General features: G+C 43.4%; 1 protein-coding gene across 5 annotated transcripts in view; it reads right to left on the reverse strand.

Annotated features, from left to right (window-relative positions):
- slc38a4 (solute carrier family 38 member 4) overlaps positions 1 to 20599 on the reverse strand; it is a 120502-nt gene that overhangs the window by 18591 nt on the left and 81312 nt on the right. For all 5 annotated transcript variants that reach the window (XM_080191259.1, XM_080191260.1, XM_080191256.1 and 2 more), the window contains 10 exons: positions 17245 to 17487; positions 14933 to 15026; positions 14658 to 14773; positions 9638 to 9711; positions 9216 to 9308; positions 6350 to 6431; positions 5414 to 5496; positions 3550 to 3608; positions 1407 to 1691; positions 1237 to 1316 (listed from right to left, as the gene is read on the reverse strand). In XM_080191259.1, coding sequence (XP_080047385.1) covers positions 1237 to 1316; positions 1407 to 1691; positions 3550 to 3608; positions 5414 to 5496; positions 6350 to 6431; positions 9216 to 9308; positions 9638 to 9711; positions 14658 to 14773; positions 14933 to 15026; positions 17245 to 17363 — 1085 coding nt within the window. In that variant the 5' untranslated portion in view covers positions 17364 to 17487. The remainder of the gene's footprint in view (positions 1 to 1236; positions 1317 to 1406; positions 1692 to 3549; positions 3609 to 5413; positions 5497 to 6349; positions 6432 to 9215; positions 9309 to 9637; positions 9712 to 14657; positions 14774 to 14932; positions 15027 to 17244; positions 17488 to 20599) is intronic.

Genomic DNA, 20599 nt, shown 5'->3' on the forward strand with positions numbered 1-20599 from the left:
TTTCCCGTCTGACATCGGCCTTTGCCAATATCGGGGAAAATCATCCCCAGCGTTAAGATTTCAGATCAATGATCTTGGGGCAGCATGGTGAGCTCTGCTGTCTCACAATGCTAGGGACCTGGGTTTGATTCCCAGTTTGGGTCTGTGTGAAGTCTTACACATTCTCCCCGTGTCTGTGTGGGTTTCCTCCGGGTGCTCTGGTTTCCTCCCACTGTCCAAAGATATGCGGGTTAGGTGGGTTGGCCATGCTAAATTGTCCCATAGTGTCAAAACATAAGAAACATAAGAAACATAAGAAATAGGAGCAGGAGTAGGCCATCTAGCCCTTCGAGCCTGCCCCGCCATTCAATAAGATCATGGCTGATCTGTTGTGGCTCAGTTCCACTTTCCCGCCCTCTCCCCATAACCCTTAATCCCCTCTCTTATCAAGAACCCATCAACCCGCTTCTTAAAAATATTTAGCGAGGCAGCCTCCACCACTTCAACGGGCAGAGAATTCCAGAGATTCACCACCCTTTGAGTGAAGAAGTTCCTCCTCAACTCCGTTCTAAACCGCCTCCCCTTTATCTTGAGGCTGTGCCCCCTAGTCCTACTGTCTTTTTTGAGCGGGAAGAGTCTCTCCACCTCTATCCTATCCATCCCATTCATCATCTTATACGTCTCAATGAGATCTCCCCTCATTCTTCTAAACTCTAACGAGTACAAGCCTAGTTTATTCAGCCTCTCCTCATAGCTCAATCCCCTCAACTCCGGTATCAGCCTAGTAAACCTCCTCTGCACTCCCTCCAGGGCCAGGACCAGCTAGGGTAAATGCATGGGGTTATGGGGATAGGGCCTGGATGGGATTGTGGTCAGTGTAGAGTCCATGGGCCAAATGGCCTCCTTCTGTCTACACTGTAGGATTCTATGACTCTATCTTCCATCAGGATTTCCTAGATCTGAAAGATTAACTTGATCTCTCTGCACAGATGCTGCCTGACTGCTGAGTCCTTCCAGAATGTTCTGTTTTTACTTCAGTTTTCCAGCGTCTGTGAAATTTCGCATCAGTAAGAAGTGACACTTCATAAAAGGTGAAATAAATTGAGAAAAAGAGGTTCCAAATTCTTCTCATTTTCTATTCAATGGAACATGGGGAAATACTCCCATTAGACTTGAAGCCTCCTTTAATATTTTAGTGCATCTTTAATGGAATTTTTGTAAACATGTTGGTGAGAAGGTTACACGTGAAGTTCTTACCCTTTAAGCTCGCTGTAGATCGGAAGGACTTCAGGGTGACACACAAACGCAAAGGCCAGGATAGGAATGGTGTAGGCCGTCTAAGAAATTGAGAAAAGTGACCACATGAAGCACCAAAATATAGCGTTCAAGGGAACTGTTTCTCAAGTGTGTATAAATGTCTGATGTACCTGCGAGTTGAACACAAAGTATTTTGGTCTACACATGTCAGCTTCAACATGGGCTTCATAACTGATGCCGTTGGTATGGAAGTGGGAATCGTCCTCATCATGCGTTGCTGTATGTCCACTAACGTAGGGCATCATGAGGTTCAGGTCGTGATCAGTGGTTTTGTTGCGTATCATTGGATACATGGTTACCAAATGTCCTGTGGTGTTTGCCAGGGTGGTCAGATTTCCTGAATAGTGACCCAGTGCAGGCAACGGGCAAGGGATCTGAAATTTCTTATATATTACCTGGAAGGATATTTTGGTAATATTTAATATTAAGTACAAAATATACATTATCTATATCTTAAAGCGCAAGGCAATTCTCCAGGCTACAAAAGACTTTGACCAGGATTTTACTTGGAAGGCATTAGCTCCACCCCACCCCACCCCAACCCCCAGCTGAAAGGTAGAGATGAGCCCACTTCCACTGGACTGGGGAGTCGTGACTTAATTTTTCACCCATGTCTAAGGTCATGACTTCTGTCTTTACCTAGGAGGAAGTCAAATCTCTGAGAGCCGTTGGTTACGGACTTGGTCTTGAAAGCAAGTCTGGAGCTTTGCCGATGCCAGCTCTTCCCAGGGTGGGGTGCCACTTTATCGGGGCAGAGGTGGGGTGTGTGGAAAGAGGTGCTGGGATGGTTGCCTGGAAAAGAGCTCCAGCTCACCTCCCTCCCCTCCCCCAAGCCAGCAACAAGACTACAAGATTTTAACTAGTGGCGTGGATACTTAGCCCAGTCACCCATCGCTGCAGCGAAAACTCCAGCATGAGCAGGAGGAGGTTTTATTGGGCATTAATTGGCCACTTATCGGCCTCACTTGCCCCACTGAGGTGCCCCAATACCTCCTCATTGCACAGGTAAAATCCCAGTTCTGCAAGGTAGACAATGAGTATGGTGCTGCCACTATGTTGCCCGATTTTGTGCCACCCCATCTTCCAAAAATTCAGTGGGGGTTGGAGGGGGAATAGCGTATTATGTATTAAGGGTGAGCAACTTATTGAAAAAAAACTGATGGAATATAATAGAAAATTGGTCATAGAATCCCTGCAGTACAGAAGGGGGCCATTTGGCCTATCTAGCCTATACCAATACCAATTCCACCCAAGTCCTATCCCCACAACCCCACTTATTTACCCTATTTGTCCCTCTGACACAAAGGGGCAATTTACCATTGTCAACCCACCTGACCCGCACATCTCTGGACTGAGGGAGGAAACCAGAGCATCCGGAGGGAAGCCATGCACACATGGGGAGAATGTGTAAACTCCACACAGACAGTGACCCGAGGCTGGAATTGAACCCGGGTCCCTGGTGCTGTGAAGCAGCAGTGCAAACCACTATGCAACTGTGCCGCCTGTGCTCAAAGGGCTAATTCTGGAGCTTGATTACTTAAAATTGCATAGGCTATCAGCAAAGAGAACTAACATCTTCCCTTCCACTCATCCAATGCCACCCACAATGAATTAGTAGTCCATCGCCTTAGCCTCTCGGCCACTGCTGGAACAGAGTTCATTTATTGAGCAACTTTGACCAGAGAACAGTTTGCTTTCAAGAGGTGCCCTCTAGAGGTAGGTGTGATAAGGTACAATTCAGGCGGAAGAGCCAATCCAATTTTCCCATCCCTCGAGGAAATCTTTTGCCCAACATGCTCCCTGCTTGGAATGGTTCAGACTAGGAACTGCTCAGACACGGGCAGAGGCAGTGCCATTGAACCTTAGCACTCACGCTCATTTCTCTAATGCTAATGCACGAAGTATAAACGGTTTCTATTGGGTCATTGTTTATGGCAGCCTTTCAACATTTCCCTGCCGTTGAGGTGATACTGTGTTAGAAATTCCTGCTATCATATCGCTGATTTGGGTGGAATTTTCTGACCATTCAGGCTGGCAGGATTTTTTGGTCCTGCTGTACTGAAAAGAGATTTGCCTGAGCGCCAATATTTCCGTCTTGTAGCAGTGGTGGGGCGCCAATGACCGGAAAATCCCGGCCCTGGTCTTACAGTGCTAGTTCGCTCCCAGAGGGATCAGTCTGCATTCCAGCCCAAGGTCTCCCCATTCTAACACCATCTTTATTTTATTGTTTTAATGTAATCTGTCTATACTTACAACACAAACAAAGAAAACCATACAAGAGAGCGAAAATCCACTTGTGTAACCAAGATAGCCTGCATAGGGAGAAAGAAAATAATATTTTAATTAGTGATTCTGTTGCTTCAATGGCAAGCTGAACCGTACAGAATCCCTACAGTGCTGAAGAAGGCTATTTGGCCCATCAAGTTTGCACTGACCATAATCCCACCCAAGCCTTATTCCTGTAATCCCACAAATTTGCCCTGCTAATCCCCCCGACACTCAGGTCAATTTATCGTGGCCAATCCACCTAACCCACACATCTTTGGACTGTCGGAGGAAATTGGAGCACTCGGAGGAAACCCACGCAGATATGGGGAGAATGTGCAAACTCTACACAGACAGTGACCCAAGGCCAGAATCGAACCTGGGTCTCTGGCATTGTGAAGCAGCAGTGCTACTCACTGTGCCGCTGTGCCGCCATAATATAGTTAAGTAAGATTTCTTAACAGTTAATGGCTTGAGTATATGGTCAGTGGAGTATTCTAATTATTATGCTCACATCAATATAAATTATCAATGAGTGACATTAATAGGTTCCAGTACCTGAATAGAATGACACAGAATAAACAGCACAGAAACACTCTTGCCCAATCCATGCTAATGTTTATACTTTACTCCCATCCTTTCCCATTTATCAGTATAACTCTCGATTCCTGTCTCCCTCATATGCTTATCGAGCTTTCTCTTAGATACATCCATGTGGTTTGCCTCAACTCCTCCCCATGGTATTGAGTCCACGTTCTCATTGCTCTCTGGGTAACCTGAATTCCCCACTGGATCCCTTGGTGACTCTTCTATATTGATGCCTGCTCGTTTGGCACTTACGCAGAAGGGAAAGCACACTGTCGGGGCTCACTCTGTCAAAACCTTTCACCACTGACCAGATTGAGGTGTACAAAACTATGTGGGGAAGAGGTAGAGTGGACAGGATAAATTGCTTCACTTGATGGAGAATTCTAGATACAGAGGACCTCGATTCAAGGTAAGTGGCAGAGGGAATAGGAGGAAGAATGCAGAGGCTGGTGAGCGTCTGGAATTCGCTGCCTAAGTTGGTGGTGGTGGCAGAGACACTAAACTCTTTTAAAAAGTACCTGGATCTGCATCTTAAGTGCTATAAGCTACAGGGTTATGGGCTGGGAGCAGGAAAGTGGGATTAGAAAGGGCACCTGTGGGCCTTCAGAGCTGGCATGGACAAGATGGATCATACGACCTCTTTCTGTGCTGTAACTTTTCTATGGTTCTAATTTGAAGATCACTGTGAAGTCACCTCTCAGCCTTCTCTTTTCTGAACCGTTGCCGCATATATCCATTCCAGAACCAGTTTGTTAAGGTTGTGGCATCAGTAAGATGCCAATGCATACTGAGCAAGGTACAAAAAATTATTGTATAAACATGTATGTTGCAGCTGAGAAGCATTAATTCTGAAAGAAATCTTCCCGATGTTCCAACTGTGACATACAAGACAGAAAGACGTTTGAATTGGATTCTGAGAATATGTGAACCAATGAATTCGGGACAGGAGTAGGACTCCTCCAGCCTGTTCTACCGTCCGACAAGATTGTGGCTGACCTGATTGTAACCATCTCTACACATTTCCACTTAACGCTGATGACCTTTCACCCCCTTGCTTATCAAGAATCTATCCAGCTCTGCCCTATGAATATTCGAAGACTCTGCTTCAACCGCCTTTTGAGGAAGAGAGCTTCAAGGACTCACTAACCCCTGAGGAAAAAGATCTAATGTTAATTTTAAGACTCCATTAAATGCCATATTGCTGTCAGAAATCAAATCTTGCTCCCAGACTGTGGAAATGTAATGTACGGGAGAAATATCTTACCCAAATTCTTTAGAAAAGTCAGCGGCAGGATAATAAACAGCGCCACAATTACAACAAGGTAGTTGCCGTTTGTATACCATTCCCTGAAAGAGAAAATTTTATCCCATCAGAATTTCATGGCATTTTAAACAAGGCCACCGACAGAGGAACATTTGCATCCTTTGAATTCAAATTGCTTTGTGTCTTTCCACTAGGAATGCTGTCTCAGATGCTAACATCATACATTCTCCCAAGATTCCATGATAATAAATGTTTGGATAACCAACACAGCTAACGATTTATAAGGTTTAAAACTTTGGTCACCACTTGTGGGTTGAAAATGGGTTTTTGCCTTGTAATTGTAGTCACTGTGATGCATGGTTCTGGATCTGTTCATGGGCTGTGCACTCCCCTGCTACTCGTTTGCTATTCTTCCAACTATTCTTGACTCAGCAGCATTACTCATAACATGACAACCCAGCGGCATGGTGGCATAGTGGTTAGCAGGGACCTGGGTTTGATTCCCGGCTTGGGTCACTGTCTGTGTAGAGTTTGCACATTCTCCCCGCGTATGTGTGGGTTTCCTCCAAGTGCTCTGGTTTCCCCCTACAATCCAAAGATGTGCAGGTTAGGTGAATTGGAGATGCTAAATTCTCCCTCAGCGTACCTGAACAGGTGCCGGAGTGTGATGACTAGGGGATTTTCACGGTAACTTCATTGCAGTGCAAATGTAAGCCTACTTGTGACTGTAAAAGTTCATCTGTGACTAAGAAGAGAGACTGAGAAAATACTTCGTATGGTCATCTTAGAAAGACAGTAGCTCGTTTTTGAGACTGAAACTTTGATGGTGAGGAAGGGTCCACAATTTACACTCAACACAACTGCTTTTTACAATTATAATGAGTCACGACATAGTTACATTAAAAAAAAGATTTCTTTTGAAGCCACAATACTTACCCACCGATCTCTTCAAGTCCCATAAATGACCGTATTACTTCTGGTAGCTCATATTTGACAATAAAGAGGTAGCTTGACATTGCTGTAAGAGGAATAGTTTGATTAGATTACAGGCCACTATAAACTTAATTCAACTTAGTTGCAGCAAAAGGTCCCTGAGGATTAAGGAGCTTGACAAAATAGTTATCCTCTATTTTGAGGAGCAGCTGGGTGGGACTTACAAACCAAACTTCCAATAAACTTAATCTGTTACAGAAACAGAAAATGCTGGAAAATCTCAGCAGGTCTGATACCATCTGTGCTTTGAGTCAGGGTGACTCTTGGAGGAGTTATCAGGCGGTATAGTAACACAGTGATTAGCAATGCTGCCTCACAGCACCAGGGACCCAGGTTCAATTCCGACCTCAGGTGACTATCAGGGTGGAGTTTGCACATTCTCCCTGTGTCTGCATGGGTTTCCTCCGGCCACTCCGGTTTCTCCCACAGTCCGAAAATATGGAGGTTAGGTGGACTGGCCATGCTAAATTGCTCCTTGGTGCCAGGGGGACAAGCAGGGTAGAATACTTGGGGTTAAGGGATAGGGCCTGGGTGGGTGTGCGGCCGGTGAAGACTTGATGGGCCAAATGGCCTCCTTCTGTGCTGTCAGACCTGCTGAGATTTCCCAGCGTTTTCTGTGTTTCTTTCAGATGCCAGTATCCACAGTAACCTGCATTTAAACTTAATATGTTGCTTTGTGGAAAAATTTAGCTTGTAATACTATTTCTTTGCAGGCTGATGGGAAGTGAGCTACTGGCAGTTCACTGGTGTTCATGATCATGTACTGCAGCAAGAAGGCAACATATTTGGGAGACGGGAAATATATATATAATTTAGAAGGCAATAAAGTTACGAGAAGGAATCTCTAGAGGACAGCGTAATATCAAACTGAATAATCAAGCTGCAACATAGCAAGGAGCAGAAAGTTCAGAACACCAAGGTAAGTTTAAGGTTATTTATTAGTTCACAAGTAGGCTTACATTAACACTGCAATAAAGTTACTGTGAAAATCCTGTAGTCGCTACATTCCAGCACCTGTTTGGGTACACTAAGGGAGAATTTAGCATGGCCAACGCACCTAACCTCCCACGTCTTTCAGACTGTGGGAGAAAACCCACGCAGACATGGGGAGAATGTGCAGTCTCCGCATGGAGAATAACCTGAACTGGGAATCGAACCTGTATCCTTTGCGTTGGGAGGCAGCAATGCTAGTCACTGTACCACGGTGCCTCCCCAGTGTAGGATCACATTTGTTAGTACGCTATAAAAAGAATTCTCCATGACTTGGTGTAATGGGATAGATGATTTTCCTGGAGTTGTGCCCTGCTGCCAGCAGTGAGCAGTGAGATCCGATGGATGCTTATTCAAGATGGAATTTGCTGATTTTTTTTCATCTATCGAGTTAAGCAGAGGGAGAATCAGGCATTACAATATGCTCAGTTGCAGGATTAGGACAACCTATCCAGTGACTCAGGCAATTCCAATTCTGATGCCTGAATGTACTCAGGGGAAAATCTACTGGAGTCACAGAATGTGATGATTGACAATATTTTAATGGATTCGGCCTACAATCTTAACAATGTTAGTCAACAGAAAATCTCTGCAAAAGCATCATTATTCATTCTAGTTTTGCTTAGCAACAGTAAGAAATGATTAAATTGGAGCAGCTAAAAGAATTTGTATTTTGAATATGTATATGGTAAATGTTGTTCATGGTTCGCTTGTGATTTTAAATGTGGAAAAACGGAACAGATTAAGTTTTTTTAAATTTAGGTTTATTTATTATTGTCACAAATAGGTTTATATTAATGTGAAAATCCCCTCTCCAGCAACTGTTCAGGTACACCGAGGGAAAATTTAGCATGGTCAATGCACCTAGCCAGCACATCTTTCAGACTCTGGGAGGAAACCGGAGCACCCAGAGGAAACCCATGCAGACATGGGGAGAATGTGCAGACTCCACACAGTCACCAAGGTTGGATTCGAACCCGCGTCCCTATCACTATGAGGCAGCAGTGCTGACTACTGCGCCATTGTGCTGTACAAATAAAATAACTGGGATCAAGCCCCAGAGGACAGAAGAAGGCCTTCTAATCAGCCTGCCCAACCCCATGCCTTGCTAGCATCTGCTTCCAGTGGATTAAATCTTGTGGCGTACCCTTATGGAGCTTAGGACGCATGTTGTGGGGCAGTTTTAAAATGAGGTGAGTCTGGTGAGTCAGGGAAACATCCCTCTATTTATAAAGTCCAGGATTCCATATTCTTTATCACCCACTCTGTTAAACTGCCCTGTCACTTCTACAAATTTGTGCACAAATGCTGACAGCCCTCTCCGCTTCTGCACCCTTGCCCCCCACCCCACTGGCTCATATCGACCCCCTCACTCTTCCTACCAAAATGTATTGCCTCACACTTCTCAATGTTGAATTTCATCTGCCCATTCAACCAGTCTTGAAGTCCATTGCTATCTTGTACACTGTTTGCCGCACTGTCAATTTTTACATCATTGCCAAATCTTCAAATTCTGGTCTATACGCTCAAGTTCAAGCTATTAATACAGTGGGCAGATTAATGAACTCAAGAAAACATCACTAAATATCTCCCTTGAGCCCAAAAATCAATCATTCACCACAACCCCTTTTCTTCATCCCTGGGTCAATTTTGAAGTGGTGCTCAATTGCCCTTTTTACCTCATGGGCTTCAGTTTTTCTAACAGGATTAATGTATTGTCAAACATCTAATGCCCAAGCCTTAGTAAAACAGCAGTAACGTGAGGATGATGGATTGGGAGGTCTTTACCGAAACAACAGACTTTACAAAAAGAAATTACCTCCAATATTTTGCATGGTAATGGAGCCAAAAGCTGCAATCTTCCCAGGCCACCCGAAAGCTCGTTCTCCTAATTTCTCATAAATCATTGAGCCTGATTGAGAAAAAAACAGAGACTTTAGTTCAACAAAATGATAGCATTACTGAATGGAATCCTGCTGTTCCTATTTTCTCTGTTTCTATATTTACTGACATATATATTATCAGACAAAAACATTGTCTTGGGCCGTATGCAAAATGAACAGAAATGGACCAATCAGTTGCCTGTTAATACTCTTGCCAAACACTCTATTAACTTTATAATGGAACCTAATATCAAATAAAGAATATAACATATGTCTAATTGCGTACTGCTCCTTTAATGTCTCAACACATGTTGTTAATATGCTATCTGCTACATTTCAGGAAAAGCAATGGTCATACCTCCTTCCTTTGAAGTCTTTAGTAAGAGATGAACAGAATACAAGGATAATATTGCCACTGAAAGTAGCAGGATCCTGTAAGCAAGCAAAAGGGTGTTTACAAAACAGGGTTAAAAAATAACGATGTATAAACAACAGGTTGTGTCACGCAATCCTTATTGAGTTTTTAACATTTAACAGAAGTGTTTGGCTCAAAGTTTCATTTGTTCATTTCTATGACCTCTTTGGTTTTGAATGCAAACATCATTGTAATTATGTGTGAAATCTACCCTGGCCAATTCCAAACAAATAGGAAGAAAAATATTGATGCTGAAAATCTGAAATAAAAACAGAAAAGGCCAGAAACACATTGAAGTAACTCCCAGAGGCCGGTGTCCCTGCACCAGAATCCATTTATTTATAAAGTTATCTCCACTTCCAGGAGATAGGAGTCAGAGCCTGAGTGCTAATAGACCTGGCACTCCTCCTTACAGACGCAGGTGGGACTCTGTGATGGGGCAGGCAATCATCACCTCAATCAAGGAGCTCATACTCGAAAATGCCACTTCATGGACCTCACTGATGTCATTACACATGTTGTCGTTGGTGAGTATTTGTGGAGTGCTGAAGAGCCTGGAGTTGAAATACTGCTTTGTCTGTTCTTCTGCAGCATTTCTAAGGGATGCTTCTAAGACTGCTCAAGACTTGTAAATAACAGTAAGGCCTTAGCCATTGAGAGTTCTGGCTGGTGTAATTTAATTCATCATTTTAGCCTGGGGTCAGAAATGAATGCAAGAACTTCAGTTCAACATTACAACCAACAGGAACATGAATATATTAATATTATTACCTCATGTGTACAATCATTTAATTAAGGGTTCCAGGCATTCTTTTTGTTAAGATTCTGAGCACACAGGACTATTAAATTATTTTGGGATCAATATTTTAGAGGGCAATCATTTTTAACTCAATTTTTTCATTTATTATTCCTTTGTATTTTCTTTATTCATAACACTAATCAGATTTCTATTATTTTTTACTTTGATTTTAACGAGTGTTAATTTCTGTATAATGTGTTTTGACGTAGGTTGCTTCAGATCATGACCTTGTCTTACATTCTTCCTGTATCCTCGTGGTGTATTTTAATCACACAATGAACACTGATTAATTTTACATGCATCTAAAACCGTGTTCATCATTTGTGATAGCCGCTGGCCTTTTGATAAATTTACGATCATTAGGTACAGGTTAGAAAACAAGCTAAAGACTAGGGATGGAATTCTCTGGCTCGCCCGCAGCTGGGATTCTCCAGTCCTGCTGCAGGGAAAGAAGATATTTGGCTAAGCACCATATTCTCCGTTCTCACCGGCAGCTGTGGCAGGGTGAACAAGATGAGACACTCTGGGTCTAGGTGATGTTTTGGGCGAAAATAGTTACACTGAAAAGGTTAGTTAAGAACCCACTATGCACCCCTTAAAAGCTTGTACTGTAACAATTGTATATCAGATCAATAATATTAGACCTTTAAAGCTAAGTTAAATGCATGTGTCAATATACACTGATAATTTTGTGGATACAGGAACAGTAATGTTCCATATTAGTTTCACATTTATTTACAAAGGCCGGCAATCAGATGTTGACTGATCCTGGAACTCTCCGGAATGCAGAAATACTATTGTGACTCTCTTTACAGAAATAACCCACCAGCTGCCACAGTTCATCAAGCTGGTTATCTTATATAGTGCAGCGTGCCTACATTTGCCATTCCTCTTTTTCCTCCCTTGCACTAGCGCACCATGTTTCAGACGGAACAGGCTCACCCTTAATATCTCTTCAAGCAATTATAGCCAGACTTAATCTTACCCTTAATCAGTTCAGCCTATTTAATGTTAAGCTACAGATACTGCTGTAGTAAAATTTAATAGAAAAGCATTTTTAATAACAAGTTTTTGGGCGGGATTTGCCTGACCTGAGAATGAAAATTCTGCCCCGGATCTTTAAATGCTCTATCAAATTTTCCGTCCCGCCCATGACGATTCATAAGAACATAAGAACCGCAGTGGGTGGGACCCAAATCATTCGTGAGATATGGACATCACTGGCTGGCCAGCATTTATTGCCCATCCCTCGTTGCCCTTGAACTGAGTGGCTTGCTAGACCATTTCAGAGGGCAGTTGAGAGTTAACCACATTTCTGCGCTCTGGAGTCACATGTAGGCCAGACCAGGTAAGGATGGCAGATTTCCTTCCTTAAAAGGACATTAATGAACCTATGGGCTTTACCGACAACCAACAATGGTTTCATGGCCATCAGTAGATTCTTAATTCCAGATTTTTTTTTTATTGAATTGAAATTCCACCATCTGCCATGGCAGGGTTTGAACCCGGATCCACAGAACATTAGCTGAGTTTCTGCATTAATAGTCTAGCGATAACACCACCAGGACATAGCCTTACTTACATTTTCCCCTATAAATCAGAAATAAAAATCTGTGGAGCAAACAAGACTGCATGCGTGCCCTATTTCTGTTTCAGAGCTTTATTTTCTCTCTCCACAGATGCTGCCAGGTCAGCTGAGCTTTTCCAGCATTTTCTGTTTGTGTTTCAGATTCCAGCATCCGCAGTATTTTAGATTAGGATGCATACTCTTCTGCATCAGCATAACTCTGGGGGGCTGAATTCTTTTCGCCAATGGCCCCATCACATTATTGTTGGCGAAAGCAGGATCTGACCCCAGCCTGGTGGGCGGCAGGACCCCGGTTCAATTAGGGGGGTCACTGCTGAGGTGGCTGCTGTCCTGTTGAAAATAGCAGTCGGACAACAAGTGCTGCTGGCCCAAAGAGCAGTGGCTGGGGTGCCTCTGCAGCCCCACTGCCATGATTGGCCATTGCTGAGGCTCCGTCACCAGGGAGACAGGGTTGTGTCCTTGCAAGGTGGCAAAGCTGGGGCGAGTAGGCAGATTCCAGTGATGGGGTGGCAGGTAGTTGCGCATAGGCAGCACTGCTGTTGAGGGGGTAGCCGGGCCTCCAGAGGACCCTCCATGGGCCAAGGAGCACCCATCAAGGAGGGCTTACTGTAGAACTCACTCAGGGTGGGGTGGGGAAAGAGTGGGCGGGAGGGGTGATGGTAAGGACACCTGGGTTTGCCTGATGGTCTCCTCACAAAGCAGCAAGCCTCCCCGATGTGGTCAAAGTGGCCCTGAATTTTCTACTTAAGTGGTTCAATTTGTCTCCCAGCATGTGTCCTTGATGCTAAGATTACTGCTGCTGATAACATGCCATGGCACAGGATGAGGTCAAGTTCCTTTCTGGACATCTTCCTGCTGCTATACTGCTAACCCTCCCAGCTCCCAGTCTGTCTGCAGAAAAAGATTCAGCCCAAATGAGCCAGACAGACATTTTAAAACAAGCGCAGAGAGGAAGCATAATTGGAAAAATGCAACAGGCAATCTCAGTCAAGTAATAGTCTATTCAGGAAGGAAAAGACATTAAAGAACTACAGGGCCAGTGAATAGCGAAATAAGTGAGATGCTTAATAAGGCTGTGGAATGAGTAAAATAGACACTCTGAGGGTCAGATTTTTTTTCATAAAAGAATTTTTTACATAAAAAAAATCTGAGGGTCAGATACCATAGAAGGAGCATGGGGGGTAGTTTTACCAGCACATCTGCTCGAGATACGTACGATCCCGCCCGAGGCCGTCGGAGAATGCCGTTCACCGAGCCTTGTCCGACGCGGAATCAGACCGAGCACCCCAGTAAAATTCCGGCCAATGGATCCCTCCAGTTCAAAAGAGGTCATTCGGTCCATTGAGTCTCCGACAGGGTATCTTACCTAAGCCTTCTCTCTAACCCCGTGATCCTACACATTTACCATGGCTAATCCGTCTAACCTGTCCACCTTGAGACATTAAGGGGCAATTTAGCATGGTCAATTAATCTAACCAGTACATCTTTGGACTGCGAAAGGAAACTGGAGCACCCGGAGTAAACCTACACAGGCACAGGGAGAACATGCAAACTCCAAACAGGCCGGAATTGAACCCTGGTCCCTGGCACTGTGAGGCAGCAGCGCTAACCACTGTGCCACCATTATAGCAATAAAAAAAAATCAGGTTTGAGTTGAAATAGAGCTGCCAAGAAAGTACAGACAGTCCATTAACTTCAAGACAGAAACAGGTCAACAGCCAATAGGTTGGATTAGTCTTGATGATTTACATAACCTTTACCTTATCTATATTGAAACTAATTTGAAATGATGATGTATATAATCTGGAACATTTTCTCTGTGGGTATGTCTATGTTGGCTTTCGTGGAATGACTCAAAGATTTTCCTCATACTAATTAGGATTAGAGGCCAATTGGAAAGACTATTTGCATAACTCTTTCAAAGATTTAGCACAGGTATGATAGGCTGAATGGCCCTCTATGCGCTTTGGTAATTCTGTGACTACAATCAAGCTGCCTGGTTTAAATTTTAAACAGTGTTTGGCAGTTAACTGTCAATCACCACCAACTGGTGCATTCTCAATGGCAATTACTCTAACAATTAGAGTCCACTTGCCAAAATGTCAGCACTCTCTTCTCATAGAACAAAGGACAAAGAACAAAGAACAATACAGCACGGGAAACAGGCCCTTCGGCCCAACGAGCCCACGCTGCCATTTTAACAATGTGGTTTTCCTCCTCTACCCTTGACCCATGTCTATGCTTATGGTACCCCTGTTGGAAAAATCATATAGGATAAAGTTATTGATTTCACTGGTATTGATTTTCTTGTGGATTGTCCTGGCATGTGCAAGACAAAAATATATAATAAAAGTCCAACTCTGACGAAGAGTCATCCTGACCTGAAACACTGGCTCTATTATCTCTCCACAGGTGCTGTCAGACCTACTGAGTTTCTCCCAGCATTTTCTGTTTTTATTTCGGATTCCAGCATTCACAGAATTTTGCCTTTATAATAATTCAAGTCTATTTTGCTCAGTGATATTCAAAATTGTATTTCCATATACCTTATGAGTTAAATCAGATTTAGTACTCACACAAACAGTATGATTCCAGTGTTGGCCACTGCGTAGGATAAGCCAAGAATGCCACTACCCATGATAGCATTACTGAGGTTAAAGGCTGACATTCCAAATGATGCCATTCCAGGATGCTGCATAAAATCAAAAACCGACGTCAGCACAAATCCATCTACATTTACCATGATTTTTATGCTCATTTTTAATTTAGGGGTCTTTTTCACTGATTATAAGACTTTTAAAAAACCTGACAAAATAAACAGTGTTGGACAATAATAAACAGTGTTACTCACATATTCTTCTTGATATTCTTCATATTTTGTTTTCCCGGAAAATTCACTTGTGAGAAACCTCTGAATTTCGACATCATCTTCATCTACGAATTGGCTAGGGAAGGGAAGCAACCCAAACTAAGGCAAATGCTCACTGGGGTTTTAGCCACAAAGGAAGATTATAACACTGATCTCTGTCTCTTTAAGTGAGGCACTTTATCCTCACGGAATAACTACGGAAGGCCATTTAGATCATCTTGCTCACCCAATCAGACAGAGACTAAAGTCTTCTCATTAATGCATTTTAAATTATTATTTTCTTTTCTCCTAATCTATGCCGATGGCCTTTCCTCACATTCACCTGTTTAATATTGCTGATATCGGCTGGAATTCTCTGACCTCGGCCGCAGCTGGGATTCTCCAGTCCTGCTGCTCTGAATGAAGATTTGGTTGAACGCCAAATTCTCCATTCTTGCTGGAAGTGGTGGTGGAGCATATGACACTGGAGAATCCCAGCCATTATTTCAAACAATCCTAAGAATTTATACTCCATTTATTCTGTAATATAAATTGTCCTGTTAAGCACAAGGTAAAAAGCTTCTGTAACCTGCCTCTCTTTTTACCAATACTAAAAGCTTTACGTGAAGTCAAATTTCGGAATGTCACACCTGAACCTTCCTTTTATTAGATTGAACCTGTGACCCCATTTGTTAATCTGATAATATCGACTGATTTCCATTCTTCAATTTCCACATCATTTATGATACATTATGGGCGAGATCCTCCGGCCTCCTAGCTGCATGTGTCCTGTGGGTGGGGAGTGGAGCATTTGTTTGCTAGCGGCAGGATTCTCTGGTCCCACCACTGTCATTAGGTATTCCCCTTAACATCACCCCAAATCAGTGGGAAATCCATAGGCAAGGGTGCACTGCCAGTGGGACTGGAGAATCCAGCCGGTGTGAATAGCCAGAGAATTCCAACCAATATCCTTTGTCTCCCAGTTACCCTCTTTCAAATTTCAGAGGTTCCAGTTTTTCCTCATACTTCAATCTCAGGGGGTAATTCTCAAAATTCGTCACTAATTGTCCCGAGGGCTTGAATAGCACAAATGCTTACTTTTGTTACAGGAAGGATTGGGTTGGGTCTCAGTATTCAAGCTAAGGTGTGGCTAGGGGATGATGCAGTTTTGAGCATAACTTGCTCTAACTTCACTTCCTCCACTTTACTCCACAGTCCAACATTCTATTTGATTTATTAAGTGGCACGGTGGAATAGTAGTAGAACTGCTGCCTCACAGCATCAAGGACCCCGGTTCGATTCCTAGCTTGGGTCAGTGTCTGTGTGGAGCCTGCACATTCTGCCTGTGTCTGCGTGGGTTTCCTCTGGGTGCTCCAGCTTCCTCCCACAATCTAAAGATACGCAGATCAGTGCACTGACCATGCTCAATTGCCCCTCAGTGTACCCGAACAGATGCTGGAGTATGGCAACTAGGAACTTTCACAGAAACATCACTGCAGTGTGAATGTAAACCTACTTGTGACAAATAAATAAACTAGCATATATTAGTTGTTTGTGTTGAATCAATTGACCCCGACATCCTCTGAAATATCTACACTTGTCTGAGTCTGGCTTCTTGAACTGCTCTGATTTCAAATGCCTCACCATTTACCCGTACCTGCCTAGCCCCTTAACTCTTGAATGCCCCTGCTAAAGCTCCCCACCTCTCATTTATCATTTCAGATGGTCCTTGAGAACTACTTCTTTGATCAAGCTTTTGAATAACATATATTGGTATATCATCATATGTGGTTTGTCAAAAGTGGCTTTATAATGCTCACTGAAGTGCCTTGGAATGTCTTGTCACTTGAAGGGTGCTGTATAAGTACAAATTGTTGTTGATTTCTTTCAACTTTGTTAGCTATTTTAACAGCACCCATGGAGTAGTCATCTTATTCTTCTGCACGTTATTTTGGGGTTTCCTATATTAAATTATATTTGTTGTTCTACTATTTACGCATGTTTAACTCATTGCAGTTCCATTGCAGCCAGTTCACGATCATTAACTGTAGCATCGACATAGACAAGCAAACAATTACCCTTTTGCTTGAGACAGTGAATATTAATTAAAACCAGACTCTTCATGTGACGTGCTACTTTATGAACGTTAACTTCTTTCCCATAATAACATTTACAAAGTTCAACCTTCAGAGGACATATAGAAATACAGAGCTCTAATTCAGATAGTTATACTTAAAATTCTCTGCTGCTTTTGTAGTAATGATTCTTGTAAAATATTGATTTCAGCTTTTGTCAGTCTCACACTTTACTCTTACCTGCTGATGGTAGCTTTTTCTGAATCTGTCAGTTTAGTATAGCCGTCATCCATACTGCTCCCACTGATACTCTCATCATCACCCTCAGTGCTAACCCTCTTCAGTTCCATGCGATCCATTCTTTTTTGACAGGACAAAACCAGTAAGCAATGGGAAAAGTAAATGGTACAGCGATCCCTTGGATCTTTCAAGATGCTTCTTGAGCTTCTGTGTTTCTTTCTTGGACAGAGCGCTCTGTTGAATCTAAGTAAGAAAACCAATTACACTGGGTCAACATGCACTGTGTAATAATCAGCACACTTATCCCGTGCCTTAGCCCTTTCACATTTATCCTTCTGTAAAACATTAAAAGAGGGGTTGTCATATATTTGTCAGGGCGTTTATTCTCTTCATTGACGTCAACAACTTCACTGTGTAACCAAGTTAAGGGGGAGGCCACAAACATAATGCAGTGAAAACAGAATGCCATTAAGACAAACTAAAAAGTTCAGACACTTAATGAGAATATAAACAGATAAAATACATAAGGACAGGTTAAAGACTCCCCCGCCTCACCGCCCCACACAATGTATCAAAGGTTTACCACAATTGGCTGTTGAGGCATGGTCTATTAACGTAAATAAAATAGGAACTGGATCAGAATTGAAACAGAAGGGAAATTAAAGGGAAAAGTCAATGGTATGGGGCACGATCTGCCGCAGCGGAGTCGGTGAATTTGATGACAAGCCAAATCTCCGTTTGCAGAAATTCAGGCCATGATATTAGAGTAGTTAGCTTGGCCTGGAATGCAGATTCAGTCAAATGATCAATTTCTGTGTCAGAAAGCCAGCATTGAGTTGCGCGGCTTAGCTAGAAAAGATGGATATGTTCCAGTAGTGCATGTTAAACTAAAGGGAGATTTGACAAGGGTGTTCCATTTCTGAAGAGTTTGATACGAGTAGATAGAGGCTTCCACAGGCAGGAGGGTTGATAAGCAGAGGTTGCAGGTGCAAGGCAATTGCTCACACAAAGCAAGGAAGGGGGAGTTATTTTCATGCAGCGAATTGTCACAATTTGGAACAGCGCCTGAAATGGCGGTGGAAGCAGATTCAACAATAACTTTTAAAGAGCATTGGATATATACCTAGAAATATAGGAAATAAGAAATGGGGGAGGCCATTTGGCCCATCAATTTTAATTCAAATGTCATCCAAAACCAAGTTTGACATTTCTTGGCAACCCTTGCTGTCTGTGTAGAGTCTGCGCATTCAGCGTGGGTTTCCTCTGTGTGCCCCGGTTTCCTCCTATAGTCTGAAAGACCCGTGCTGGCTAGGTGCATTGGCCATGTTAAATTCTCCCTCAGTGTACCCAAACAGCCTGCAAGAGAAGGGACATGGCATGGAGGAGCAGATGGGCCCCCGGGAACCTGATAGGGAGAGGATCAACACAAGTACAGCCCATGGTCCTCCCACATCTCTGTGCAGTGTGAGAATGGCAGTGTGATGTCCCTCCCACTCTTTTGCCAGCCCCCACTAAGGAAGGGCTCTCCCTCAGCTGTGATATGAACAGGAACCCAGGACGGAAGACTCCTCATGGCCCCTCCTCCTGAAGTGGCAATTCTGGGACCACCCCTGGCTCCGAGCTGAACTTATCTATCTCCCCAGTGTCCTCTCCAGTGCCTCTTGAGCAGTGCACATCACAGAGGATGCTGGCTGCCTGAGCACTCACTCCAAAATCTCCCCTTCAGAGGTGAAAGTGCCAGGTTCACATTTATGTAGAGGAGTTATAAATGGCGCTGACGTGACGCCTAGGCCTGCTGAATATCTGGTGGGGGGGAGGGGCGGGGGGGGGGGGGTGGGTGGGGTGGGGTTGAGGGGGGGAGTCCTGGAGAGAGTGCTCGCTAATTAGATGCTAATGTATTAAAATAAGCTGTATCTTTCACACCACTCTGCTGGCGAGGGGCCGGGAAAATCGGAACTTGGAAACCCGCCAGTGAGAATCGCACTTCCCGGATTTTGAGCTCACACTGTCATTCCTGCAGACGCAGAGTGCAGGCTCAAAAATTCCCCCTCTGTGTAATTAGAAATTATATCAAGAATCATGTACCTGTTGCCACACTTATGTATACAATGTTTTTAATGAATGGAATTCCTGCATGGAATGAAATTGGGCCAGGATTATCTGTTACTGCCAATTCCCACTGCTGCTGAGAATTAAAATCAGCTCCAATGGTTTATCTTGGTAGTGCTAATTTAGGTAGTTGAGTAATTAGCTGTAGTCCATGAAGGGCCAATGGCACTTCTCTCCATTACAGAGGGAGAATTGGTTATTTAGCTTAAGGGAAAGTATTCCACCAGAATGGGTCAAGGTGAAGACACCATGAGCGACCACAACTAGCACAGGGATTGAACCCGCGTCATTGATATAATTCTACACTGCACTCTGTCCAGCTAGCCAACTAGCCCAGCCTGAGCTCAAATGTCCTGGTTTCCACACACAGCACAAGTGCTCAATACCACACACTGCTCACTCCACAAAATAAGCACTCCCCAAATATTTACCTTTATCAACCACTGTTATCAACCTTTGCTGAAGCCTCTACAATAGTTGCATTAGAAATTGTGCAATAAGGGGAGAAGGTTAAATAGAAACTTCGCTGATAACCAGACTGCGCTATTTGTCAATGTGATGACGTGGGTTTGATACAATATTTAGCACTCCTAATACAAGATCATAAGCACACAAAATAGGGGCAAGAGTAGACAATCTGACCCATCAAGCCTGCTCTGTAATTCAGTATGATCGTGCCTGATCTTTAGTTTCAAGTCCACTTTTCTGCCTGCTCCTTAATTCCCCAAGACAGCAAAAGTCTGTCAAGCCCAGCCTTCAATGATGGTGAATGGGGAGACGGTGGCCTAATGGGATTAACGTTAGACTATTAATCCAAAAATCAGCTAATGTTCTGAGTTCCCGGACTTGAATCCCGCCATGGCAAATGGTGAAATTTGAATTCAGTAAAAGAATCTGGAATTAAGAATCTACTGATGAAACCATTCCCGATTGTCAGAAAAACCCATCTGGTTCACTAATGCTCTTTAGGGAAGGAAATCTGCTGCCCTTACCTGGTCTGGCCTACATGTGACTCAAGAGCCACAGCAATGTGGTTGACTCTCAACTGCCCTCTGAACAAAGAGATGGGCACTAAATGCTAGTTAGCCAGCAATGCCAATTTCCCATGAATGAATAAATTATCTGGAGAAAAGAATTTAAAAGATCCACAACCTTTCGACAGAAGTAATTTTTCCCTCTTCTCAGTCCTAAACGATTGCTCCCGTTATCCTGACACGGTGCCCCCACGTTTTAGATTTCCCAAACA

Source organism: Carcharhinus amblyrhynchos, chromosome 6, assembly GCF_965287045.1.
Source record: "Carcharhinus amblyrhynchos chromosome 6, sCarAmb.v2.hapA, whole genome shotgun sequence".
NCBI lineage: Eukaryota > Metazoa > Chordata > Chondrichthyes > Carcharhiniformes > Carcharhinidae > Carcharhinus > Carcharhinus amblyrhynchos.